We start from the raw sequence: 27,860 nt of genomic DNA, 5'->3' as shown, positions 1-27,860 counted from the left end.
CCCTGGGATTAGTGGGTAAAAGCAGCTCTAATTACAGATTTATCCCTTAAGCGTTAATCTCTCCTGCACTGGCATACCTTTAATAATGCTTCATTATGGTAAAGGAAATGCTTTGCAGTCAGCAAATACATTAGCTGCATTGCAACTTTTCAGCACTGACCAAATAAAAATGATGACACCTGGTGCATGTCCACTCAGCTAATAAGCCCAAGCTCTGGGAAAGATTACTGCAGACAGAGTCAGTTGCTGTGAGGTCCCAGAAGTGAAATTCCAGAAGAGCAATGCAGTTGGTGGCCACTGGCCATGGTGCTTCCTTCCAGACTTCTCTGCCGAGAAATGGCATGAGGAATGGTACACGAAACTACCCGAGCCGTTTGTGAAACTGAAGATGCTGTTGCTCCATGCTGGTGTATGCTGGTGACTCACTCCTAATGGTTCCCATAAGTAGCAAGAATCACAACACTCCCAGCTCCATTAAGGCATCTACAATGACTGGCAGCTTGAGGTGGAGCTTGAGAGAAGAAACGATCTGTAATAGCTTATCCTGAAAGTCTACATTATTCAATTCAATTTTATTTGTGAAACTTTTTTTGTTTGTTTGTTTACAAATGCACATTGTCTCAGAGCAGCTTCACACAGATAAAGGTGACAAGGTTGTATAAAAGAATGTGTATGTTTATTGCATATAAGGTAGTTCATTGTAAATGTTTATCCCTGATGAGCAGGCCAGTGGCGATTGTGGCAAGGAAAAACTCCCTGAGATGGTATGAGGAAGAAACCTTGAGAGAAACCAAACTCAAAGGAGATCCCATCCTTATCTGGGTGACACCGGACGTCCATTATCTCCAATGTTCTCAAAAAACCCTGCTTTGGTCCCGATGCTACAATTTGTATTTATAAGGCTAAAGATACACGTTTAATTTGATCTGTTTCGAAGAATCCAAAAGCATAACCTTAATCACAGATCACTATCACATGTCAAATTCCAACCTATTAACTGTAAAAAAATCCACTCTGGCAACCAGTTGTAAAATTCCCCTCTCACCCCAAACAATGAGACTAATCATTTGCCAGTTATAATGAACCTTAACCATTTGTGGAATGTTCAATACAATATAATCCAACAATAATCTAATACTTGTAAACTTGACCGAGGTGACATGTTGTAACAAATATGTAGGAATGTTCGAAGTAGAAATGTCCTCAATAATCGTTATGAAATCATCGGAGCTACAGGAAGTACAATTACAAATACTTTACCGTAGCAAAGTTTTAATTTGCCACAAAAATGAAGTGCTCCGGTTTCACTGTTATTTTTGTGTTTGCACAATGAGTTTCATGTCATCTTATTTCGTGGTGTAGCAGCTCACCATCCAACTGGTCATTCTATCATCCAGTCATCCTATTGCTCGCTTTTTAGACGAGCGTCATAGCAGTGCTCACATGCTTAGATCTTAATCATAGGAATGTTGACACTACCAGATTTCTGTTGCTGGCTGTACATGTGTTTAAGAGCGTCAATCGCAACCTATAAACAATAAATTCATTAAACATGCCAAGTTGAGCTGCATGTACTGACCTCAAGAACATTCATGCAGGTATCAGACAATCCTGCACAAAACTATGCAGCTATAGGTCATGTTTACGTTAAACATCAGAACAGAAAAAGGCGTGATGGGCTAGCTTGAGTATTTCAGAATCAGTCTCCTGAGACTTCTAGAGTTTCCACACAACAAAACTCTTTTCTGACAACAGCAGGAGACCACATCAGGTTCCACACCTGCCAGGAAAAGAACTGGAATCCAAAGCTATAATGGGCACAGACCTTTGGACAAAACCTTTTTTTTGTTTTTTTAATCTGTCTGGTTTCTGTGCCCATGATTAATGAATTGGCTGAGAAGAGGGAACCGTCTGCTGTTGTGGTTTGGTTGTAAACAGTGCTTTAGTTGAGCTACTATCGACTTCCTGTCAACTCAGACCAGTCTTATCAATATCCTCTGACCTCTCTAATCAAGATCTCTCGTGTGTTTCAGATCCTCTGGCCGCAGGATGTTTTTTTTGTGTGTTTTTTATTCTTGGTCAGACCATTCTTTGTACATTTGACAGAATTTAGAATGTAAAAGTTCCAGATCACCAGTTTGACTGTTGGCGTGACTGTGCAGTTCTACAGGTTTTCCTAAAAAAACTCTTTTGAGTGTAAGCGATAGCGGGACGTCATTGTGACAATGCTACGACACCTTTAAGAGATAAAAACAAATGTTTTTCTTGCATAAAAAAAAATTTAATGAGTAGAAATTGGTGGCTGTGGAATAAAAGGAATGCGATAACTTTGTTTCCTCAAGCCACCCTGTGATGTACCTATACCCATGTATAAAAAAGTGGGTAAACCTTTGCGTATTGCCTGTTCTGCCTATACTTTCAGGTTTTCTTGCAGTGCTACGGAAAAGAATTTGCAACAAAAAAAAAACCCTGCATACTTAAGGGGAGATATAGATCAATTTAGTAAACACTGTTCACGGCTACTCCAAGTGTACACAAGCGCAGCGGCGGGCACGGGGCTGTCTGTTTTGCTCATCTGATATGATCACGAACAGCCATTTATAAAATTAGGCATGTCAATCTCACCTCTAATCTGGTTCCATGACTTATCACTTCAATGAGAACACACATGGACACAATGACTCCTTGTTTTTTTGTTTTTTTCTGATTGCTGTGCCACTGCATTCCTTGATCGTTTTTTTTTGTTTCCTGTTCTTCTTGGGTCTATAGTCAAGCGCTTTTGTTCTACAGTACTTTTCAATCAGTAAATAAAAGCCACAGTGGCACGTGAACAGATTACCCGAGCGCCTAATTCCTAATAATTGGGCCTCTTTGGACCTGTTGGGATGGCGTAGGTGGGTCATATTACTACAGCTCTTGTGGTGGGGGGGATGGAAAGGGGACCTCATACCTGCCCTTAAAATCCTTGCTCAGAAAGAATAGGGGACTTGGAAAAATTGGAACAAGAGCGCATATCTTACTGAAAATCAGCTTTAAAGCTTAGGTATCTCTGCCAGAACGTTACACACACACACATATTGTTGTATATTATTAAAGCAAATATAACCACATAATCAGTAAAGAAGTAGTTGAAGTAGGGCTGAGACGATTCCTTGGGTAATTCGATTGCAAAAATTAGTTTAGTCAATTTAAATACACGCTGAGCACTGTGTTTCCTACGGACCGTTATTACTGAAGCACCGCCCGCTAAACTCTGGAGGGTGCCGGACGGGAAACACAGAAGACGCTGAAGAATGAAAAACAGAGGAACGGGGAAAAAACAGCTCGGGGCGAGGAGAAGATTCAGGCCAAAGAAAAGTTCCAAAGTTTGGGATCATTTTAAACTAAAACATAAAGATCTTTATACTTCGATTTATATAGAGTGCGCTCAAAGGTGCCTCCGCAGTGGCGGCGTCGAGCAGGTAGCGGAGCACGTTTTTTTAAAGCTGGCATTAAACACGCAAATTTTAGCGCGTGGAAAATACCGAGCAGCTTTTCCAGGAGACGAGAAAACCACATCGCGATACCGTGTGAGATTTATTAATTAAATACAATTTTGAGTATAATTGCTTATTAAATATTGCTCTTTAAAGATCCGATTACTCGATTAATCGTTGGAATAATCGTTAGAATACTCATTTACTAAAATAATCAATCGCAGCAGCTCTGAGTTGAAGTGATAATCATTTAGACTACATGGTATTTAGGCATGACCCCCCACCACTTACCTTGAGCACCTCGACAGGCACCTGCATCGGCGCCGGGAAGTGCACGGGTGCGTTGATGGCAGGCGTCTGAGTGGGAGCCCCGGGCGGCCTCTGCTGCATGTGGTGCAGGTGACGTTGACGCTCCCGCTGCTCCTCCTGCTGCAATTGTTCACGCATGAGCAGCTGGCGCATGCCTACGCGGGACACCATGGCAGGGGGGCGTGGGGGCCGTGCAGCTGCCGCGCAGTCCAGCCCGAAAGATGGTGTGATAGCTGCAGGTAAAAATGGACGATAGACAGGAGTGAGTGGGTAAAATGGAAAACACATGCTGGAGTACCTAGGATGGAATAAACAGTGGATGCTACTGATTACACATTTGACTCAATGCGTCTCATCTTCTGGTCTCACCGAATGATTTCCTGACCATCTGCCTTCATACTATCTACATCTCATCCTGTACACTAGATTAACCTGATCAGTTGTGTAGGAACTGCTGAAGATGTCCAGGACGAGAATTTGGGTTGACTGATGTAGCACCTCTTCATGTGCAAGGGGAAAAACATGCCAGCTGACTGCACTGAAATAAATAATAAGCCCACAACCAAGAAGTATAACCACCTCTATGATTGAGGAAGTCATGTGAGGGTCATGTGTCCAGCTTGTTTTCAGCTTGTGAGTGGTATCTCACCCCCCCCCCACCAGAACATCCTAAATGTTAAATCTACACCCACTGCGCTTTCATCTGAAGGACTGGGGAGTCCCTACAAGTTTGAGTTCCCCTTTTTCGGTTCACGGTTGCGAGCTGATGCAAATCGCCCATGACTTTGCTGTTTTCTGACTGCTAAACCTTAGAAAAACACTGATACCACACCAAAATAACATGAGTGTTGAACGATGGAGGAGTGGACAAACCAAAAATCCAGGAGCAAGTCCACCAGACAAGCAAAAGCTCTAATGGATACCTAACTGAGGAGGCATACTAGGTAACTAAGAGGTGACCCGTGAAAACAAAGGGCTTGGTTTTGGTGCTTGAGAATGCTAGTTCAGTCTCAAGCATGTGAGGAGCAAAACGAATTTGTTGGGAAGAATATAACAGTGAATAGGAAAAACAACAGCTCTGCCTCTTGTTTCATTCCTAGCTGATTGGAATGAGCTGGCTCATGTGAATTCTTATGAATTTGGTAGTGTGATGGTATAGCTGGGGCTCCAGTTGTTAGCTTTTTCTCTCCGACCTTGTTAAAAAAAAAAAAAAGGAATAACGGTAGAAAGAAGAAGGACAGAGCAATGGAGAAAAGCTTATTGTGGAAGAGGTACAATAAGCAAGACAGCTCCTATTGAGATAGCACTGAAGCAGCATTTAGCCCACTGTGTATGTTTCAGTGGGCAATTTAGCCGCGCACACACACACACACAGCTGGCTTTGTGGTGATAGACAGTCAACGCACACTCTCAGGCTTTGTCACTAGGGCCGTGGTTTGACTCCTGTCCAGCAGTAACAAGTTCTGGGACAGAGTGGCTCGGAGACAGCGGACACACTCACAGCTGGCCTGACTCACAGCTGGCAGAACACCCGGTCTTAGTAAATGCAATAAGAAAGGTGGTACGCTAATGTGTTAACAACCGGCACAAAAGTGACGGATGTAATTCCTGGCAGCTTTCACGTCATCTGGAATATGCAGAGACGCAGATTATTAACCAGCAGCATTGCTGATTGGAACTCCGGCATGAATCCGGACAGTGGCGCCAACGGCGCTCTTCCGCGCGTCTCAGTAAAAACAGTGTTATGCACTGCTGTACTTGGTTTAGCGTGACATGGTTGGATTTTCGCCGTTTTTTCAGCGGCATGGCATTACTCTTTCACTCGAAGCTCTCCCACTCCGCCCATGTGGAATGCCAGGCTTTTGAATGCGCTCGCTATGACGTTCGGACGTGCGAAAGTCGCACAAGTTGCCTATTGTCAGAGGCCCGGCTACGATATCACAGTATGTCCTCATCAAAGGAGAGGGAGGGAAGAAATCTTGTGGCAACGAGAGGAAAGAGGGGCCAAGCAGCGGTAGCACACGCTCTTCGCGCTGTGTTCCTAGAGTTAATGCGCTAGGCTTTTTTTAGCTGCTGACACTTCCATGTTAAGTATTAGCCTTTTAACAAGGCCCACTCAATGCTTCTAAATTTGGGGCTACAGTTAACTGCATTGTGGGTAATCCGAATCCATTTTAACGTCTTAAACGACTGAAAAGAGAATAGCGAGCATAAACAGAGAATTTCCAACATAATGGAAAGAGGAACAGTCACAATTGCAGTTCTACATCTCATTCCTCCAATACAATCTGTTGAAGAAATAGCTTTAGTCATGCTCGTCATGACAAAAACTAGTTACTCGAGACGAATGCAAGCACCTGAACTAGTCTTTAGGGAACACTAGCCTTTCCCACCCATGGCTCCCTGTTTCAACCTCTCCTACTGTGTCTAGCATAGCGGTGAGGCAAGAAGGACCAAAATAGCCACCCTGACTTTCTGTTCCCCCTTTTTTTTTCCTCTTCAGATACACCCTTTTCCCCTGGGGTAGCTTTGAGCAGGGCCTAAGTGAAATATAGAGCTATGTCTCAAGTGTACAATGAACTTTCGTTGACATTTTTACGGGTTGGATTTTTACAAGACCGAGCAGGTGACATGGGCTTGAGTAGGGGGTTTCCTCAGGAACATTTTCAGAAACTCGTATCGATCGGTTTATTGTTGTGTACGCCCAAAGATAGACACAGATGTTAGAGCTGGTGCTCTGCTCACCTCGAACACATCGAGGCTCGTGCTACTATAACATAAGATCAGAAGAATTGCCCTGCAACCAATCACCTGTTTGAGAACAAATCTGGGAGGACAAGCAAGCAAACTGGAAGGGTTTTACAATATGCTATAGCTTTTCGAACAGGCTGGTGTTAGCGGGGCTGTGGCGGTCCAGAAATCACCAAACCTGAGCCTTGATTGGACGTCTTGTTCATTAGATTGCTCTGCTGTCTGTGTAAGCCTACACTTTTTTCCTTCCTCTTTTTATGTCACGCTAACCAGAGCCCTACGTTGACGCAGAAAAAAAAAAAACCAGTGCAAAAGTGCATACGAGGCCAAACCTTGACATATAAAAGGTGCTGAAAGTGAAGGAGTTTGAATGAAATCCATCAAACTACCGATTGATGTTTACGAGCAAAACTCAAACAAGATTCTGTGGATACTGCCCTATTTAAAAGTGCCATTCGAATCATGAACCTTGCCTTGTGCTCACCTCAGGACTCAAAATATTATCTATCCGGTGTAACCAAGAAGACAATTAAATTTCAAGTCCGGTTCTTCTCGAGGTGAATCGTTTTTTTTCTTCTCAATCCGTTACACGTTAAGTCTCATGATTAAAATTTCCCGAATGATGTAACCATCATGTGTGGCGAAGTCATGCCGTTAGAAACGCCCATTCCATCAGAGTCCCAAAGATCACACAGCCGGCTTCTATCTCCTAAAAAATAAATAAACATCACGTTGCGTCTGATTTTTTTTTTTTACCAACTTCTGCTTTAACACCGTTTGTGAAGTAAGTGAGTTATGTCCTCATAGCAAAACAGAGAAGTGCACTTTTGCAAGAAGGTCAGTTTCATTTTTCTATGAACATCTGATTTAAATCAAAGGAAAATGATCAGAAAAAAAAATCACCAAATTTCAGGAAGCTCACGGAACAACTGCCAATATACGCAATGCTAAAACATCACAGCCTCGCTACATACACACAGATTTCTTAAACGATACAAGCGGGAAACTAAATTTAACAGCACGTTACCTACAGCTCAAACCACGACGGTAGCACTTCTACTTGAGTGGCGTTCAAAATACTCTGTGGGGGCAGTCTAAAGAATTTCCCACAGTCAACCTGAAGTTTCTGTTCCAGAGCGTTTTCAATGCACTGCTGAGCGAAACTTCCAAAAAAAATCTAAACAAAAAAAATGATATTTCATAGACCTTATTGGAGATTATCATCAGTTGTTTAATCTTGGCTTGTGTATCGAACCAATTTTATTTGTTTCTTGATGACTAGGGTTTGTTATGAGGTCCCTATTAACCTGAATGTTGACGTCTTCGAAATATCAATAATATCATAAACACTTGTCATAAACAACATCGTAAAAAATCTTCTAAAAGATTCAAAAATGCTAAACAATACAATATTGGTGGCATGTAAAAGGAGTAATTTCTTCCTATTACGGGTAAGGCCTTCCTACATATCGCGGTCATGTGACTTACTAAAGATTCGTTCGTGCAGCCATGTGCGCTATGACAAGCGCTTAGAATAAAAGTTCGAATATCGTTTAAAAAAAACGCGAGGTGTACGTAATATACTTGCCTTGTTTTTTACATCTCCTCTCGCAAATTTGATGCAGATTACTACACAAAAAAACACTGTCAACAATTTCAAGTCATTATTTATGGCAGTCACATGATTGATGCATTGATCAGCACTGAGACATCTCGCATTTCCAGCCATATGTGATCCCTCCCCGAACTGTTACCACAAAGTTGGGGGCACGCAATTGTATATGAGGTCTCTGGAAGTGGTAGCAAGAAAATCTCGCACGAGAAAAGAGCCAAACTTGTTCCAGCAGGAAAATGGCCCTGTGCACAAAGCCATCTCCAAGACCATAAGGTTTATATGGGTTGGAGTGGAAGATCTTGAGTGGCCTGCTACAGAGCTCGGACCTCAACCCTACTGAATTGGGGCTGAATTGGAACATTGCTTGCGCTCTTGTGGCTGAATGAATCTCCGCAAATCTCCACAAGAACGCTACACGTAGAAGAGTGTGGGTTATTAGAACAGCAAATGGGAAGTAAAATGTGGAACGAGATGTTCAAAAAGCACATAAGGGTCAGGTGTCTGAAAACTGCGTATAACGTATACGTGAAAAATCGCGAATAGGCTTCCCATACTTTCGCTGATCAATTGCCGGTACCATTGCATATACCGTTGAATCTCTCGATCTCAGCACTGCTACAGGATATAAACTACTGCTCCGAGGGAACACCAGTGCTTTCGAGCCTCTTGGTTCAACACAGAAGACTAAGCTTATTACATTTGGACTCAAAAGAGCCTTTGTTTACTTTGTTTTCAGTGCCTCAAATGACCCGTTGCATTTTTTTTTTTATAGAACGTTATGCCATAACCTGAGCTTTAAATCTACCTTTCCTCGCACCACAATGAACACATAACCCTACTAAAATCTCTAGGAAGATTCCTCGATGATAAACAAAGGCCTAGTTCAGTGGTGTGTTCTCCACAGCTCTCTATGTCCCTATTTATTTAACCGAGAGAATGTGGCCACAATTATCTCTTTGTGCATTTAAAAAAAAAAAGAAATACAGAAAGTGATCCGGGTGTCACTATTGCTACGCCGTGCTGTCTTGCTCCCTGCGCCGAGCCGGGGACGGACCCAGAAACGTGAAAAAAACAAAAGCTGCATAATGAGAGGTGACGTCATAGAAGGTAGTAGTGTAGGTGATCAAACATGCAGCATGATTTCACACACACGACTCTTGACAGAGGCTAACAGACTCGCAACAGGTGTGTGGCAACAATAGCGTGCGGCTTATTTATAGAGACGGTTACAGCAAGGAGCGTAGCTAGAGTTACGTGTGGTGAAATGTGAGCGTAATTTGATTTTAATCATATAAACAAACCTTTTTTTTATACCTACGGGCTCAAAGTGTATATATATATATATATATATATATATATATATATATATATATATATATATATATATATATATATATATATGAATGAATATATCTTTATAAACAACAACAAAAAAACCCAGGTACAACACAGTCATCAGATTGTCCTTCAGGAACGGAGTACATTTTGTGTGTTCATTGCTGATGCACTGAGCAAACGCATGTATGATCACATGACCTTGTTCATCACTGAAGAGTTCTAGAAATATATCCTCATAGTCATTCCTTGTATATCTCATAAAAGATGCCCTGATCGACTTACCTGGCCTTGTGTATTCAAGAGTCCCAGCCATCCCTTGGTACCAGATTAAAAGTTTAATACTGAATCCCAAAAAACAAGACTGAAAAAGCCTCACAAAAAAAAGGTAATAAAAAGAAACCTGGAGTTTAGCTGTGTTGCGTTATCTGCAGCACATCGTTGAGATCTGCTCGTTGGATCTATGCAATGTATGAGCGAAGTTCACTAGAGCATTGATAATAGGGACTGCTCGATTGGAGCTGGTGGAAGCATCCACTCTCCTCGCCGGCCAGAACAGTGGAAATATAAAGAGAGCGAGAGAGAGAAAAAGAGAGAGACACAGGAAAAGCCTTAGTCATGCACGAAAGCCTGTTGTCCAGTGTCTACAACTCCCGTCTTCCTCCCGCCTCCACTTCCCCTAAATTACACAAGAGCTGTTAGGAAGCCTCAGAGAGGAACAACGGATCTTTAGTGTCCTAATTCCCTTTCCAAGAGCCATCTACTTATCTTAGGGAACTAGCCTGGGCCGTGGTGGGCGTCTGCTGAATCAGTCGATGGAGTGGATGACTGCTGCGCTTGCGTTGGATGAGTGTGTAGACAAGTTTTGTGTGTTATTATAAGGGAGTATTTAAGTCACATAGAGGAATATTACTAGGAGTTACAAGTTCTTTTTTTCCCCTCCATAACATACATTCGCTGCAAGATACAGACACATGTCTGGTTTAAGAGCAAAGGAGGGGAGTTGGCGTGCGAGGCGAGAAAACGGAGGGAGAAAAAAGGAGGAAGCAACACACACAGCTGCAGAACCCCACATGATGATACATATGAATGTCATGCATATTGCTCCGCTTGTCGGTGGACCTCACTGTGAACCCTAGAGCCAGTCAAATCTAAATGATTTACATTAGAAAAACAACTTTGGCTACTGTACAATAGAAGAAGAACGGTGGAAATAAAAAGCTATTATCGAAAGTAAATATAATCCAGATAATATTTACACTATAGGGACAAAAGCCTGTGAACATCTGACTGTAAGATTCATGTTTTTTAAACATCTCATTCCACATTTTCCTGTTAGGATAACCTCCACTCTTTAGGGAAGATGTTCCAGATGTGCTTATGAAGATTTGTGCTCATTCATCCTCAAGGATGTTAGTAAAGTCAGGTATGTGTGTGTGTGCTTTCGAATTTGAGGTGTGGAGAAGAACCTCATACGGCCGGAAAAGCCGGGTGTCCCGAGACTTTTGCGCATGTTCTGTATGCATCGATCTTTATTTATTGATCGTTCATTTGTCCACTGAGTCACCTGTGTGAGGATTAATGTCAAACTGAATCTAATGTCGAATGGACCTAAACAATGAATTCTACACGAAAGAATAAACAGAAATACTGTTGATTGTATATGGAATTTGAATTCGTATGGAAATTGTTCACTCTAGCAAAAAAAATCTGGTTTTCATGTCATTCATGCAAATCCAGTTAGTTCGGCGAAACAACGTTGTATCCTAGGAGAGCTCTTTTTTTTTGTATAAACCATGTGTTTCACCCTCAGCTGACTTCAGATTATATATCGCTCCCTGGTGACGGTTACTAGTTTAAATCGCTTCTAATTTCGATTGCATGTAAACATATACAAGTCTGGGATTTATTCAAGAATCAAATACTCATTACTCAATACTCAAGTTTCCAAAAATGAAACAAAACAAAAACAAACAAAACAGAAATGTTCGTATGGCAGTTGTGTTTCCATTGCATTACGTTGTGTAACATGTTTAGACAAGTGATTAAACAGTGACTTGTGCAGAATGTCTCAATCTGCAATGGCTTGTAAACTCCCTGGTGGTTTGTGCGCCTCATGGGTTTCATCTTGAAACTATCAAATTATGACACATGCCCCTCGAAAAAAAATTTTTCTTCAGCTAATTCGAACCCAATACTGTAATTCCCCTCTATTTTACCCTTTTTCACATGTTGCTACACTGCTAAACTGATATGCTTAATTGTTTAAGAGATCAGAAATCGAAACAACTTTTACTTCTGTCTCTGAGAATTTCCAGTTTGCTGTCTTCGTTTATGGCCTTCAGCTATCTCGAAGCTTGTCGTATTCGAGGAGTTTCGTGGGCGTTACTTAACCCCTGAACGCTCTCTGGACTGCTTAATGGCGTTCGTCAGCATCCACTTTTTACAGCCTGGATCACTGGAGAGGTCGGGAAGTGATGGTGTGCGTTAAGTGTCTCAATTCGCCCCGAAGCCTTTGAGGGTTAAAGCCAGGGGCTTGTGTTCAGACCGTTTGAGTTCTTGGTAGACCATGTCTTTATGGAGCTCGCTTTGACTACAGGGGTTTTTGTCATCTTGAACGTGTTCAGCTTGGAGTCCTTATGTCCAGTGAAGAGAAACTGCAAAGTCACAGCATACAGACGTCCTATACAAATGGGTTTCACTTTGGTGGCAATGGGGAAGAGTCACATGGGTGCAATGGTCAGGTGTATATAAACATTTAATCATAAAATGTTTGTTAGTGTTAAATTTTTTTTAGTTCAGTCTGTTTGTAAGAGATCGCTGTCCGAATTTCAAAGAGGTCCGAACAAAGTTGGAGATCTTCTGCTGTGAGTGTTGATACAATCCATAGAGACGAGCACAAGTCTTCTATTGAGAAGAAGCTGAAGGTCAGATCTAATAAACAAGTATTTTTGAGACACTGATAGATGAGTCATAGTCAGCCAGTGATGACTTGGGTGTTTTGCGGTATACTGAAACATAAAGGAAGCCGAGATGCCACTTGTTCCTGGTGACATTTATGAAGCTGGCAAACCAAGCCTGATTATTACGCAAGACAGGATGCATCTGTCTTATCTCATTTGCAACCAAACGCACACTATACAAAGAGAGCGACACCGGTTTACATTTAATAACACTTGTAATTGTCCGTTTGCCTCTATGTTTACAGCTATATATTTGGGCTCCATTTTTTTTAGCCGAATTTCTTTTCTGACTAGCTAGCTACAGTAGTTCAGTCCGATTCAATCGATCCGGTTTTATTTGTATAACGCGTTTTAACAATGGACATTTTCCCAAAGCAGCTTTACAAAAATAAAAGGGTTGAATTTATAATATTGGTGCCTATAAGTTCATCCCTAATGAGCAGGCCAGTGGTGACAATATTAAAGAAAAACTCCCTAGACGGTTTGAGGAAGAAACCTTGAGAGGAACCTCATTCGTATAGCAGCGAATGTCCTTTTAAAATAGTTTTATCATTTATCGTTTATCATACAGGACAGCTACTATCTGAGGAAGTAAAAAAAAAAAAACTAAAACACATGCTTTCTAGAAAAAAAAAAACATCTTCCAAAACAGTAGTCTGCATTAAGCAATTTCCTATTTTGGTGGGATTCAGATTAACCAAAGCGAATCCACAACCTGTAGAAATTCTCACATAATTTATTATTCACTACTCCAGCTCTTCTTTCGCTATCAACACGTTATATCATTGGTTGTGTAGGAAATTAGCATTGGAACTAAGCACGAATGGACAGAAAATATCGATTTTTCTAGAAATGCAAAACATACTTGGAACAAAACAGTGACCTTTAAAGCTGATCTCGTGATGAAATCGATGCAAAGGGCAGTTATATTTTGGCTGATAGTTATTTTCCACACAGCTGCCTAAAACGTTTATTTTTACCATTCTAAACTGTTGAGTTTGACCTTCCTTTTCAATTTGTTTCTTTCTTTATTTTTCCTCCAAAAGACAACTTTTGACTTAATATGTAAGCTTGTCCGATAAAAAAAGAATGCTGAGTTTTACTGGAAGCACCTCTAACAGGAATTTACACTGTATAGACAAAAGTATTGGGACACATGCCACATGTGGTTCCTCCACAAACTGTTACCACAAGGTTGGAGGTGCATGCTTATATAGAATGACTTTGGATGCGGTAGCATTCGATTTTTCCCTGAACTAGGACACCCAAACCTTACGTTGTTTGTATTGGAAGATCTTGAGTGTCCTGCAGTAGAGCTCTGACCTCAATCCTCAATCCTGGTGAATTTATAGTACCGCTGCGTTTTGGCATAGCCGTCATATGTCGTTCATGATCGGTGACACAATTCGTTTGAACAAAAAAAACACGGTAACAGCTGTAAAAACGGTACACAATTCACGACAAATGGATCTCATTTCACTGATCTCCTTGCCAGCTGCGCCATGAGGTTATATTAAGATTCCCGAACGTTCTCTTTGGCAATGTTCGAGGCTTCTAAATGGGGAGGTCAGGTTGCAGTCCATGTTGAGTTACGTTCATCGTCAAAACAAAATAAACGGATATAAACACATTGGCTAATACGAATAACAAGGACTCTCCACATCCCGGTCACAAACTGTTCAACCTCCTTCCATCAAGATGGAGATACAGGTACATACGCAGCAGAAACAGCAGGTTCAGTGTCAGCTTTTTCCCATCCGCCATCACACTAGACCGTTATAACACTGTATATAACTTCTGCACTATTATACGTACATATTACATATTGTATTTTTTGTACCCCTCATTCTCTACACATATTGTACATTCTGCCTAATATTTCACATTCATATTATATATATATATATATATATATATATTTTTTTTTTTTTTGAACATACATTTTTTATTTTGAACATAAATAAGCCGCATCTGTCTATAAGCCGCAGGTGTCTACACTGAAACTAATGAACTTTACACAGGCTTTAATGAAAGACAGTGTCTGTTACACGGCTTGTATCTAAACAGTAGCCTACCAAAAAACTCATCGTTCACTGTCTTCCTCCTTCCTTTCACAACAATTTCTCTCTGGAGTTTTTCTTTTGGCATCGTCGTGCGTTTAAAAATCACCATCGGTGAAGCTTTTCTCCCGATGCCGTGCAGCTCAGAACACAAGTGAAGTGTGTGTTTTCATGCCCGGTTGTTTTCAGCGTGACGAATGATTCGCATTTCCTGTAGACAGTCCGAGTGAGCGGCAGATCAAACGTCAGAGGAACCTCATCCATATTTATGATGTGGTGCGGCCCGATTCATTGGGAGCGCGTCTGATTTAATATAAAGAGTTTCATTGGTTCACCTGAACCTGTTCGGCATTGCTTGTGAAACCGGGAAAAACCCAGGAAAAATCCATAAATTAGCCACTTCGTTGTTTAAGCCGCGGGGTTCAAAGTGTGGGAAAAAAGTAGCGGCTTATAGTCCGGAAATTACGGTACACATTTAGTGTACTTGTTTATTCATCCTGTGCATTTTTTTCGAATGCCATAAACTTATAACTATTTACATGTACTTTTTCAACAATGTCTGCACAATTCTTTACTGCTAAAGCCTTGATATGTATTCACTGTACATATGTATATATATATATATTTTTTTTTTTTACATGCTGTACATATACTTACATACTTATCTGCAGTTGTCTATTTGCACTTCTGGTAAATGCTAAACTGCATTTTGTTGCTGTGTATATGTACTATCCAATGTCAATCACGTTCTGTCTGTCTGTCTGTCTGTCTGTCTGCAAGTTACTGTCCTGTAATGTAACTGTTGCGCAAGTCTTTGATAAAAATAAGGATATATATGAATAAGCATGTATTACTCTGTACATGACAAAGCAATCGGGCTTTGTTTAGCGAAAAACGCTGGATTACTCACTCGTTTAATGATTTCGGAGTATACCGAGATGAATTTTTGAGGAATTATCTGGAATATGAGCAAATGCAGTTCAAAAGCCTGTTACTCAGACTAGACTCATTGCTGATTTTTGAGAAGCAATTTGGCGAAGTTAGCAATACATTCTCTCTCTCTCTCTCAATATTCAGAACTACACTAAACATTCATAATTGAATTGCACACCATTCCGAGTAATGTAAGGAACTAGTGTGCGGTCACGAGATTCTTCAATTTCCTCAAGATTACTCATGTGACTCTTCAAACTATGCCTCAAAGCACACAGTAAACATGAAAGAACTGACAAAGAGCGTAGAATAACATATCGAACGTTTAAACTGGGGGATTTGTACCATTAAAAAAAAAAATCATTTGGAACAGGGCCGTGTTTACTTCTGTGTTGTATCCCTTCTTCTCAATCTGTTTTTGATGCAGTGTTGCCTGGAAGCCAAAAGATCACGGGCATTCAATATTGATTTTTTTGCCCTCGTCCCTTGTGCACAGAGATTTCTCCAGACTCTTGAAATCTTTTGATATTATATACTGTGGGTAATAAATATAAAAATCTTTGCAATTTTATGTTGAGGAACATTATTCTAAACTTGTTCCAAGATTTGTTCCACAGTTTTTTGCAGATTGGGGAAACTCCGCCCTTCCTTGCTACCGAGAGTAAAGTAACAATGTCGCGAATGAGCTGAATTAGTTGCCAAATGTTGATCCATCTGTATTTTATTAGTAAGACTTCATTTTTCAGCCTTTTCTTGACCCTGTCCCAACTATTCTGAGACGTATTGCAGCCAACAAATTCGAAATCTTTTTCTTAAAATAGTACATTTCCTCGATTTGATGTTTTCTGTGTTCTATTCTGAATATGGATTGATGAGATTTGCTCACTGTATTAGTTTTTTATTTTAAAACAAAAAAAGTTTGACATGAAATCTTTTTCTTCTTTTTCTCAAAAGCCAAATTTTGACTTATTGTTAAATCTTGTCAGATAAACAAAAGTCTCCTAAATTTTACTATAGAAGCACTGTTAACAAGAATATAAACTATATGTACAAAGGTATATGGAGACCTGACATTTCCACCCATATGTCGTTCTCCCACAAACTGTTGGAATCAGACAACTGTATGTGGAAGCTTAAGATGCTGTGTCATTAAATTCCACCTTGAAACCTGAACCTGTTCCAACATGATATAGGCCACAAAGCCAGCTCCATGAATATATGGCTTAAATGGGATGGAGTGGAAGATCTTGAGTGGCCTGCTATAGAGCTCTGACCTCCCTACTGAACACCTTTGAGATGATTTGGAACGCTGACTGCACCCCAGTACCTGACTTTTCTAACACCCTTGTGGTTGAGCACAAATCTCCGCAAGCACACTTCAAAATCTAGTGGGACATCTTCCCAGAAGAGTGGACATTATTAACAGCAAATAGGGAATGAGGAGTTTAAAAAGCACATATGAATCTAAAAGTCAGGTGTCTACAAACTTTTGTCCGTACTTTTTGTTTCCGATTGTGGGAAAGAAAAAACATTTGGCAATACTGTGTCCAAATATCAGATACGTGGTGATAAATTTCATACTGTTGTGTAAAATAAAAAGCAGTATCCCTCTCTAAATTTCAGCATAGCTGTGATAATCAAGACAAAATGTCTCCTTAACATGTCTTTACCACAGATTTGCAGGCACAATCGTATAGGATGTCTCGGGATCCGAGTAACCATGTTTCTTCTTGGAGTTCAGAACACAGGTGGCCATTGTGACGTGAAAATATGAGCACTATTTTAATTATGTATGTAATGCAACTGAACTGGCTGAACACCAGAACTCCCAATCTGCATAACCTGTAAAGTTTGTACATGGACAGCTGGTAAGTTAGACAACTTCGATGTGACCGAATACATCAATGTTAAACGGTTCTACATTTACGTTTGGCAGATTTCCTTATTCTGTGCCACTTACAACTATTTCTGCGCAGTTGAGTGTCAACTTGTTAAAGAGCCAAGCGGTGGCAGCTTGGTGGTGCTGGAATGTGAACTGAATCCCGTTGAATCCACTTTTATATCCTTTATGTCCACTTCAGACTTTCATTAGTGTTTGAACACCACCATGACCAGGTCTCTGTGAACTACACAGACCATGGAAATCAGGCATTTTAGCCGACTTTGGAGCTCTTTCCAAGAATTCTCTCCAAGAATTTGGGGGAAAATGTAAAGATTTACTGATTTGTTCTCGAGAGTTAGTGAAATTGTAGTACATTTTGGTTTATATATGTTTACAAAACCTTGCACCGTGGTATCATTTGTTTTATATAAATATATTTAGTTGTATGCAGACAAAAAAACTCCCATTATTTCGCATTAATTGTTGCGTTAAATTCAGTCCGAATTTGTCCCTCGTTCTATTTTTTTCTTTCATTCTGAAACGATCTAAAAGCAAATTGCATTGAATCGTTAACATGTTGAATTATCAGACCCATAACAGCCTTCGCAAACCAAGTGTCGAGCCGTACCAGAGAATCAGTTTTAAGATGTTATTAAGTGTTTAGGATGTGTGTTTGTAGCCTAGGAAAAAAAAACATGTAGCCAATGCAATATATCAAAATAACAGTATTTTAGCATCATAGCTTTAAAACTGATGTTTTTGCCTCATAGACTCTACATCTGGGTAATGTACAGTGGGGTCTTTTGTTGGCAAAGCTCTGTTTTTGTTTCCTCTTTGTTGAGAAGCTGAGTGGGACGCTGTTAAAAGGCTTGCCACCTTGCATTTCAATTCATTCCCTCTGACCCCTCTGCGGCCTTTGACCTGACTCAGGCATACATGCACAGAAAGGGTTTTACGTAAATGCAAATTGACGCAGAAAATGGGTCTGAAACTTGCCACGTTCAACAAGTGGAACAGAACAGCCCTTGTGTTTGCGCACACCGAGGCCGTTTCAATGCTCTAAATTGAGACAACAATGTATTTACAGTACGGTTGTGATGCAAAGGAAGACTCCTCGGCTTGTGTGTGGGAGGCTTTGGATATGACCAAGGAGCTGTTGTGTTCCTAACAATGGCCAACGGAGACAAGGAGAAGCACACAGGATATTTCTAGGCCGCACTCGCATGGGCTTGTCTACCGTTTGTCTTGTGCAGCGTAATTGATGTGCGTTTCGTTTATTCTTTGCCATCTCTTTACTATTATCGGAATGAGATTATATAATTCACAGAGGGCCTTGTTTGAAAGAAAGCAGGCACCACAAGAACAGGCCGAGCGGCATTGCTATGATTTTTTAGCACGGGTGAAAGCAGGCGCGCTGGGGATGTGGAGTGAGCTGGCGGATTCTTTGGGAGATGGAGCCAGAGATTAGACGCCGTGCTGTATTTAGACACGTGTCGGTTATCAGTTGCGCTCGTGTACAAGTTGAACGCAAGCGTTCGTAACCACTGAAAAGCTCAAACGAGATGAAGCTTACGACCCGCAATCCTTTTGCAAAAAAATACAAAAATAACACGGGAATTCACCCTCTGAGCAGGAATCGTTATTCGCTAGAGCTCAAAAGTTTGATGACTCGCTTTAGTGTCAATTACTTGAGACTGCCAAACATGTTTACTTTAGTTCTTAATCCCTCTTAGAAGGTTTAGAAGTTCAAACCCTCAAGCAGTGTGCTGAAAGCGGTCTTCGCTAATAAAAAAAAACAAAAAAACAAAAAAACAAGAGTATCCAAAAAAATTTAAACAACACGCACACACAAAAAAAAAAAAACACGCCTCAAAGCAATATTATGAAGCAATTGACATTCAATTCAATTAAAAATCGAAAAAAATAAATAAAAAACAGTACACCTTAAAAAAAAATCAGTCTCCCTGGTATTATTTTAGCTGAAATATTTAAGTAATTTACTATTTGTGATAAGGGTGTACAAACTTTTGCCCCCATCTGCACATTTAAATGTACACTATGTGCAAATTAGTCGGCGGCATTTGATCTGCTCTTCAGATAAGGGCTGCGTTTGAGCGAGCTGCGTAAATGGGAAGTTGTAAAGTTCTGAGTATGTACACGTCCTAACTTTTTCAGCCATATGTGGTTCCTCCCCAAGCACACAATTGTATCGGATGTCTTCCCTGAATGAAGAAAGGCAAACCTGGCATATATAATATAAAAATACCATTTAATAACACTGATTACTTTGATACAGGTACACTGATTACTTTGATACAAAGAGAGATAGTTTGATATAGTTTGCATGAGATGGAGTGGAAGATCTTGGGCGGACCCTGCGATGGAGCCCTAATCTCAACTCTACTAAACACCTTTGGGATAAATTGGAATGCTGACTGCACCCCAGGCCTCCTCACCTCACCTACATCACCCTCATTGTGGCTGAATGAGCACAAGAACGCTCCAAAATCTAGAAGAACATCTTCAGTAAAAATTGGAGGATATTATGAAAGTATAGTATGTATATTCAGGTCAGGTGTCTACAAACTTTTGTCCATATGGGTTAGAGGTCGACCGATATGGGTTTTTCTCTGGCCTATGCCGATTTTTTTTAGCCCGATATGTTCAGCGGATTTACTTTTTACACCCTTCATGTCAAAAAATCTAATTCTTACGTAAGACATGATACAGAAAATTGGTGAAACAATTTATTGAACAATACAAGCCTCTCTGATCAGTGCACTTGTTCGCAGGTTTTGTTCCCAGTGCCTACCTGTAGCATAAACTACAGCTAGTTGAAGGATCGCTAACAAAACAGTTCTAAATGCTACTCTCATTCTCTCTCCAAATATTATACTCAAGCCGACTCGAGTGTCTGTCAGTATTTGTTTGGTTCTGCACCGTTGGCTCTGGTCCAACCGCTTCAGCTGTTTCTTGGTCATTCGAATGAGCGGCGGAGCTCGTCAGCGAGAAAGAGAATCCGATTGGCTAATTAGCTTCGCACACGCACACAAAAAACCTAACTTACACGAAAAGCTACACGAACCCGTTAGTAATGATCGTGGCAGGTGGAAACGCTGCTTGCTTTAGATATTTACAGTTGTGGCTTTTCCTAGTTTCCCTGTTTGGATGCTAAATAAAAACTACTGCCACCTGCTGGTATGAGAGAGTTATGTTCTCTTACACACACGCAGAGTCAAAAATGCCCTTCAATCGGTCGACCCCCAATATAGGGAATATTTAAGGGCTGCAGCTTTGATTATTTTAGTGATCGAGTATTCTACCAATTATTCCCTCGATTATTCGAGTAATCAGACAATATGGACTTTTTTTCTTTATTAAAGCAATACTAAATATACAAGAGAAAATAAGACGGGTCTCACAAGTAATTTGTTTCATTTTTAGAAACTTTACTGAACCCATTTAGTGCATTTAATTGCCATATTATGTCAAAATGCAAACACAAATATGAAAATAAATATATAAAAACACATTTCAAATGTAAAAAAAAAAGGTTTAGGTTGAAATGGTTAAAACTTTGGAACCTTTCTGGCGTTTTTTCTTTGGCCTGAATCCGAGTTTAGTGGGTGGCGCATCAGTAACAATGGTCCGTGGGGAAACACAGTGCTCCGTGTGTAGTTACTCGAAGAATCGTTTCAGCCCTAGTATTTATATATATATATATATATATATATATATATATATATATATATATATATATATATATATATATATAAAATATACAATCCAACTAATTTTATAGACAGCAAATGCTTGGTTGTTTACTGTTCACGTTGTGAGCAGCCATGTTGATTTGACATCACTTGCTGAAGTCTGTATTGAGTGGGCAATGTTATATTTCTTAACAAGAGGTCATTTACGGTCATTTACCGATTTACGCGGCATAATCGTGTACAACAGCAGCAACGCCCACATGAATACGATATAGATAAAAAAGATAGATATATTTAAACATTTTCATGCCACACTTATTTACACACAATAATTAGTTATCATTTCTATAACTTTTATACCCAGTATTGTAGTCTTTTCTGCCATCTATTTTTCACTGTTACTACTCAATTTCATGTTGCTACACATTTAATTTCACTTCATATATATGCACTTAATATGATTGATGAGATCTTTTACCGTAATCAACTGCAAACGAACATTTTTCCTTATGGGATCAGTAAAGTATTCTGATGAATTCATTTAGATCTGTAGGCTACATTTTAATTTTAAAGCGGTCTCAGTGTACAGCCTTTCCCAATAAAATCACTCATCCACACTAAGGAACAGGATTAACAACTAAAGGTACACTATCATTTTATTTATTGTTTTCAGTTCAAATGGTCACATGGCAAAAGTTATATACAAAAAAGCCAAATTCCTTGTGTGTCAACACGCTTGGCCAATAAACCTGATTCTAAAATCACCCAATTGTTTCTGAATATCTTTTCTCAGTCCGCACTACATTACGATAAACGCTGTGTTCCGACTTATTATCCTCTTGGAAGGGGGTAAAAAAAAAAAAAAGAATTATGGATGGAAGGCCAAACCAAATTGAACTGGATCAATGTCACAGCCTGGGACTAAACAAATATCGCTTGTACAGCATATGGTGTACAATGATGACAGAGAAACGTCTGGTTTTGAGATGGCTGCTGAGGTTTCGTCAAAACAAACCAATTAATTCATAAATTTACCATCAGAACACTCGAACCTGCTTGCCTAGTCAGAGGTTTTGTTTACTTGAAAACCAATTACAATCGAACCCAAAAAAGAAAACTCAGTTGGTGATTAGGTGCATTAAGTAATCTGCAAAACACATGGCAAAGCTGGAACAGAATATTAATTAGTGAGAGGGATAGCTGATGCAAAATGATGCATAGCGGTTAGTTCCTGTTATCCTGTGTTCCTCACCAGTCTATATATATATATATATATATATATATATATATATATATATATATATATATAGTGTGTGTGTTATTAACTTTTACACAGACAGACAGACAGACAGACAGACAGACAGACAGACAGAGAAAATACAGCGCGTCATGTTACTGAAAAACCACAACGGCCTGGCCATACAAATTTCCTGTGTCTGGAAACTGCGATTTTGATTGTTCTGTGCTAAAAACTGAAGACTCCTTTGAAAAATCTTCTCCACCGTATCAACTAAAACCCTTTTTTTTTCTTTTTTTCTTCATAAAGCAGCCGTTACTCCATTCCGTTTCTAAACTGATACTATAACGATTCTAACATATAAGATCTTGTTAATAAAAAAAAAAAAACTGAACAGCACTGTGATATAATACAGATTCCCAGGCCATAGCTATAGTCTTTATCCAGAATTTGTTTAAGTTTTTACATTTTATTAAAAGAAGGGTGAGGGAAGGAAGGAAGGAAGGAAGGAAGGCAGGAAGGAAGGAAGGAAGGAAGGCAGGAAGGAAGGAAGGAAGAAAGAAAGAATTAAGCACGTGTAATCTGCTTCTCCCATCCTGATTTCTCCACATCTGATATTTTCATGTTATGTGTTAAATACAAGCACGAGGTGATGAAATAATAATTCGTCTTGTCTGTATGTGTGGGTTTTCCTTTTTTTTCCCCCCATACACCAATCAGCCTCCCCATTAAACCCAGTAAAAGATAATATACCATTTAATAACACTGATTACTTTGATACAGCAGCAAGTGAACAGTCAGTTCTTAAATTGTGGCTAAATAGTAATAGTTAGGCAAAGGGATCAGAGCATCTACAACACTGCAGGTTTTGTGATAAGTTCACGGGATCTAGCGATTGGTACTGACCAAAGGTGGCCCAAGAAAAGATCAACAGTGAACTGGTGATGGGTCGGGGGCTCCCCAGAGCTACAATGATGCATTTAGGGAGTGAAATGGGAAGGTCTAATCCGAGCTGACCCCTGTCCACCAGAGAAAGTATCTACAATGGGCACAGGAACATCAGAACTGGACCATGATGCAAAGAAATAAAGTTGGCCTGGTCTGAACATTTCTTTTACTTCATGTGGACGGGTGGATGCGCGTCCATTGCTTTTCCATACCTAGAACTGGCACCAAGATGCATTGTGGGGAGAAGACAAGCCGGCAGAGGCGGTGTTAAGCTCCAGGAGATGTTCTACTGAGAAACAGTGGGTGCTGGTATTCATGCGGATGTTACTTTGACACCTACCTCCTACCTAAACATTATTGCAAACCAAGTCCAATGCATTACACCGCTTCGTGACAACTTTATTCCATAATGGCCTCTCCGGCAGAATAATGATCCCTGCTAAAAAAAAATAATAAATTCAGAAAAAGTTTCAGGCGCATAGCAAATGATTTTCCATCTCTCGATCCGACTGAGCATCTAAGGGATGTGCTGGACAAATAAATCTGATGCATGGAGGCTCGTCCTCTTACTGGATTAAAAGGATCTGCTGCTAACGCCTTGGTGTCAGATACCACAGCACACTTTCCGAGGTCTTGTGGAATCCATGCCTTTATGGGTCAAAGCAGTTTCATGTGGTCCTGGACTATGGGTGAATAGGGGAGTGTGTGAGTGTGTGTGTATGTGTGTGTGTGACCCTGAGAGACAGACATGCTTTACTGACTTAGTCAGAAGATAAAACAAGACATAAGCACTCCCCTTGCTGAGATTCAGATCCCAAACGCCGAAACAGAATATACACTGAATGTCAGGAGGCATACAGCTCTCTGTTCAGCTCTCTGTTCAGCTCTCTCTCGGTCACACACATGTAAAATGTGTCACGAGTGATCAATGTGGCACTTTTAAATCCATAAGAGTAGGACCGGGGTAGGATCATCTCTCATGTCCTGGAAGGAAAAATTTCTCAACGTCAAAACTTTCAATGGAAAAGTAAAAAAAACAACCAAAAAAAAAAAAAAAAGCCTCCGACATTATTCAGGCTACTGCAATGATGCAACTTTTGCAAAATTTGCATTTTTCAAAATATGTGGTTTATCCATTTATTTAATCGTTTTTACCATCTGATCTTTTATTCGGAATGAATATAATTCGACCCCGAAACACGGCGGCCTATGAATAATATCAGCTAGAGTACATTAAGAAATGCCTAGCGTATTTTTAAAGCATACAGGGAACTTTAATTATGTCCGATATAATAATGTCGTTATTCCATGTCGTCGGTACAAAATGCAAGTATCGCGCACGATGCGGAAAAAAAGGCGCAAAACGCCAAAATTACTGGCACGTGAATATGCACGCAATTATTGGCTTGACCTTATTTATATGCGAGCTGGTTTTATTTTATAACGCAGATTGTAATGATGGTTCACCTCCTCCCCCTGCCCCCAGAACCTATAATGTTTTAGTATCCAATATTTCCTGCAATACATTTATTTCAAAATTATTGGCACCCCCCCCCACCACAAAATTATATTTGGCATAGTGTCCCCTTGTGGGTGTGTGGGTGTGTGTGTGTGTGTGTGTGTGTGTGTGTGCATTCTGCACCACTAAACCTCTTCTTGGATCTATATGCAACAAGGTTGGAGAGACTTGTGACAGCAGACACATTGCTGGAACCAGTATAGTTTGCAGAACATGTTGCCTGGAATGTACTCAAAAGGGATTCATTCCCAGTGTTCATAATGTACAAAAGCACCAATAATCGGACACTGTGAGATTTTTGAGTACATCCAAAATCACAACGCTCTCAGTAGAGTACGAGTGATGAAATGAGAGAGGAAGCCTCGCCCTGTTTCTCATACAGCTGAAATTCCCCAAATGGTCAAGTGTAATGCAATAGACTTCAGGCAACTCTATGGGTCCGTGTTTCACTTTAGCGCATTACTGGTGTAAATTATATCCAGGATTCACCGGTAGAAATCGACTTCGGACGGCCAATAAAAACGGCTTTTGCTGTTTATTGATATACCGGGCGTCCCTTTACAGGTGTACGCCATGCCACGCCAAAACAAAGCCAGCAGTGCACCAGTGGACCGTGAGAGGATCTGTTTGCTCAGACTAATGGCTCAGTCAGTGGCATTAGTGTGTACATGCACGGTACAAATTAAACAGGATACTGAGGCAGGGAACAAGACGGGCAGGTTTTATGCCTAGATTTATAATTACAGCCCCTACAGCAGAGTCTGCATGGAGGAAATAAACTGTGAATACGGATCCTTATTTAATGTGCTTTACTGTATGGCCGAGAGCGAATGGGCTGCTGTTACCTGTTCAGATGATGTGCAGTGTTTTCCTGATTGTTGAGTCATTAAGTAATACATTGGTTGAGGATTGTTCAGATACCGTGAATGTTTCTCTCTCTCTCTCTCTCTCTCTCTCTCTCTCTCTCTCTCTCTCGCTCGCTCTCTCTTTCTCTCTCTACGCTCCATCGACTCAGAGGAACCAAAAACAGGTTGCACATTTACAGGAAAAGGCCACATTAACAAGCGGGCTGTGTAAGATGTGTTTCGTCAAAAGTACATATTAATAATCAGCTAGCTTGAAAATAATAAAAGGGAATGAAACAGATTGAAATATTGATACAGATGTTCATTCAAATTATTATATTTTTTTTTGCATTGCCAAACATGCATGCATCGCATCAACATCACCATAATATTCAGCCTAAAAGTATTGAAATGCTATATTGAGCTTTGCTGATTTAATTTTTAATAGGATCAGTTCGAATCCTTTAGTAGGTACAGTAGCAGGAATCAACAACAGCAAGAGCACAACTAACAGCGAAATAAACTCTCTGATATTTCGAATGCTGTTTTTTATGTAATTTATTTATTTTTTTGGAAGGGGGTTTTATGGGGACTGAGAACCAGGCAACCTGATGTGAGAAGTTTCATGTTTAGTATCAGTGTAGTTGTAGAAAGATTAACAAATTGTGAATGCTTATTTCATTTCCATTTTATTGACTTTCACAGTCTGCAGGGTGTTTTATTTGTAAAAACGACCACTTCCTTCTATGCCAATTTCCTGCACTTGTTTCAGTCGCATTTTTTTTTCTATGCGTCAATAAATGAAGCTCCCACTGATTCTGCATTTTGGTGAGTTGAGTTACATTTTTATTATATATATATATATATATATATATATATATATATATATATATATATATATATATATATTATACACTCAAAATAAAAAAAATAATATTCAAAATAAAAAATGGTCCTGCATGAAACTGGTCTGTGGGTAATCGTAGATACTAAGCCCATCCTGTCTGTCTGTCTGTCTGTCTGTCTGTCTGTCTATCTATCTACCTACCTACCTACCTACCATGCACGATGCCAACCCTACTAAAACAGTGCACCACACTGGATCACTTTCATTACTAGTTAGTGTTGGTCATTATTGTCTTGTCTTCTGCAGCCTTTATAATAGGATGAAAAATCCTACAACAGTATAATAAATAATACATTATTTGTAGTATTGTAAGTTTGATTGACAGGTCTCTCGTTTCCTCACTGTATTTTTATTTTTTTTGCACAGGATATGTTGGGGGACAAAAATAACCCGGTGCTCCACATTGTGCTTGACACTACGCCGTGATTGGCTGATGGGCCGCGCGCACGAGCGCTCCGAGGCCTCCTATTGGCCAGAACGCGCAGCACAAGTCGCCTTCCATAACGCACATCACAAACTAAACATGGACTCGTGCACTCGCAAATACAGTACACACTCACATACATACACGCAGATAGATATATTTAAAGATTTGATACATATATATTATCTATCTATCTATCTATCTATCTATCTATCTAAAACATAACTAAAGACAACACAATATATAGAAAGTGTATAAACGGAATATCTATTAAAGATAAGTTACATTATTTAATAAATCCATGTACACTCTTCGCTGTTTAACACGAGATGGCTGACTGATAGGGCGTCCGACACCTTTCACTGGGACCAAAGAACTGTTTCCAACACTATAAATTCGAAAACAAAAACTGACCTGAAACGAAGTCCAAAATGTAATTAAAAGACGCAGTTGGGATTTAAAGCGGCGCCGCACGCGCGCACACGCACCGACACGGAGAACCAGCACTCACCCGCTGAAGGTCAGAAAGTACGAAGTTATAAACCCGGCTGTTCCAGACGCGCAGCACGGTGACTGTGGAGCAGTGGCACAACCACGCTCAGCTCGCTTCCTCCTTCGGTTCCTGGAAGTGAAACTTGGTAGAAAAAAGTGTGCGCTGTACGATTTTTTTTCCTTCTTCAAATGATATTAAGGCGTTACACTCCTCAGCGAGGTCCGCTATTTGTTTTTTCTGGATGTTGGTGTGTCGAGCTGTAGGTCGGGTCACCTGTAGGCACCGGAGACTGACAGCCGCCCTGACCAATCAGCGTGCGAGCCGGAACGCGCCTTTTCCCAGGGAGAGTGCGCGCTCCCGAGCTTTCTCTTTACACGTCTTAATATTTACACGTGTAAACGCGCACTCGTTTAGTGGGTATAGATTTGCATAAATATGACGCTAGCACAA

The 27,860-nt window shown here is 40.2% G+C and overlaps 1 protein-coding gene across 5 annotated transcripts in view; it reads right to left on the bottom strand.

Moving 5' to 3' along the window:
* The window catches only part of tfeb (transcription factor EB), a 39,987-nt gene extending 12,245 nt beyond the window's left edge, over window positions 1–27,742 (bottom strand). For 2 of the 5 annotated variants that reach the window (XM_046874905.1, XM_046874906.1), the window contains exons 1-2: window positions 9,772–10,130; window positions 3,768–4,018 (exon numbers count right to left, since the gene is read on the bottom strand). In XM_046874905.1, the coding sequence (XP_046730861.1) occupies window positions 3,768–4,018; window positions 9,772–9,802 (282 nt within the window). In that variant the 5' untranslated portion in view covers window positions 9,803–10,130. Of the gene's footprint in view, window positions 1–3,767; window positions 4,019–9,771; window positions 10,131–27,331 lie in introns of those variants that run through there. The other 3 variants (XM_046874909.1, XM_046874908.1, XM_046874907.1) reach the window with 3 other exon arrangements.
* Between the last annotated feature and the right edge of the window lie 118 nt (window positions 27,743–27,860).

This window comes from Silurus meridionalis, chromosome 19 (assembly GCF_014805685.1).
Source record: "Silurus meridionalis isolate SWU-2019-XX chromosome 19, ASM1480568v1, whole genome shotgun sequence".
NCBI classification, from domain to species: Eukaryota; Metazoa; Chordata; class Actinopteri; order Siluriformes; family Siluridae; genus Silurus; species Silurus meridionalis.
The sequence above is the reverse complement of the archived record's forward strand: the minus strand, read 5'-3'. Positions and strand labels throughout refer to the sequence as shown.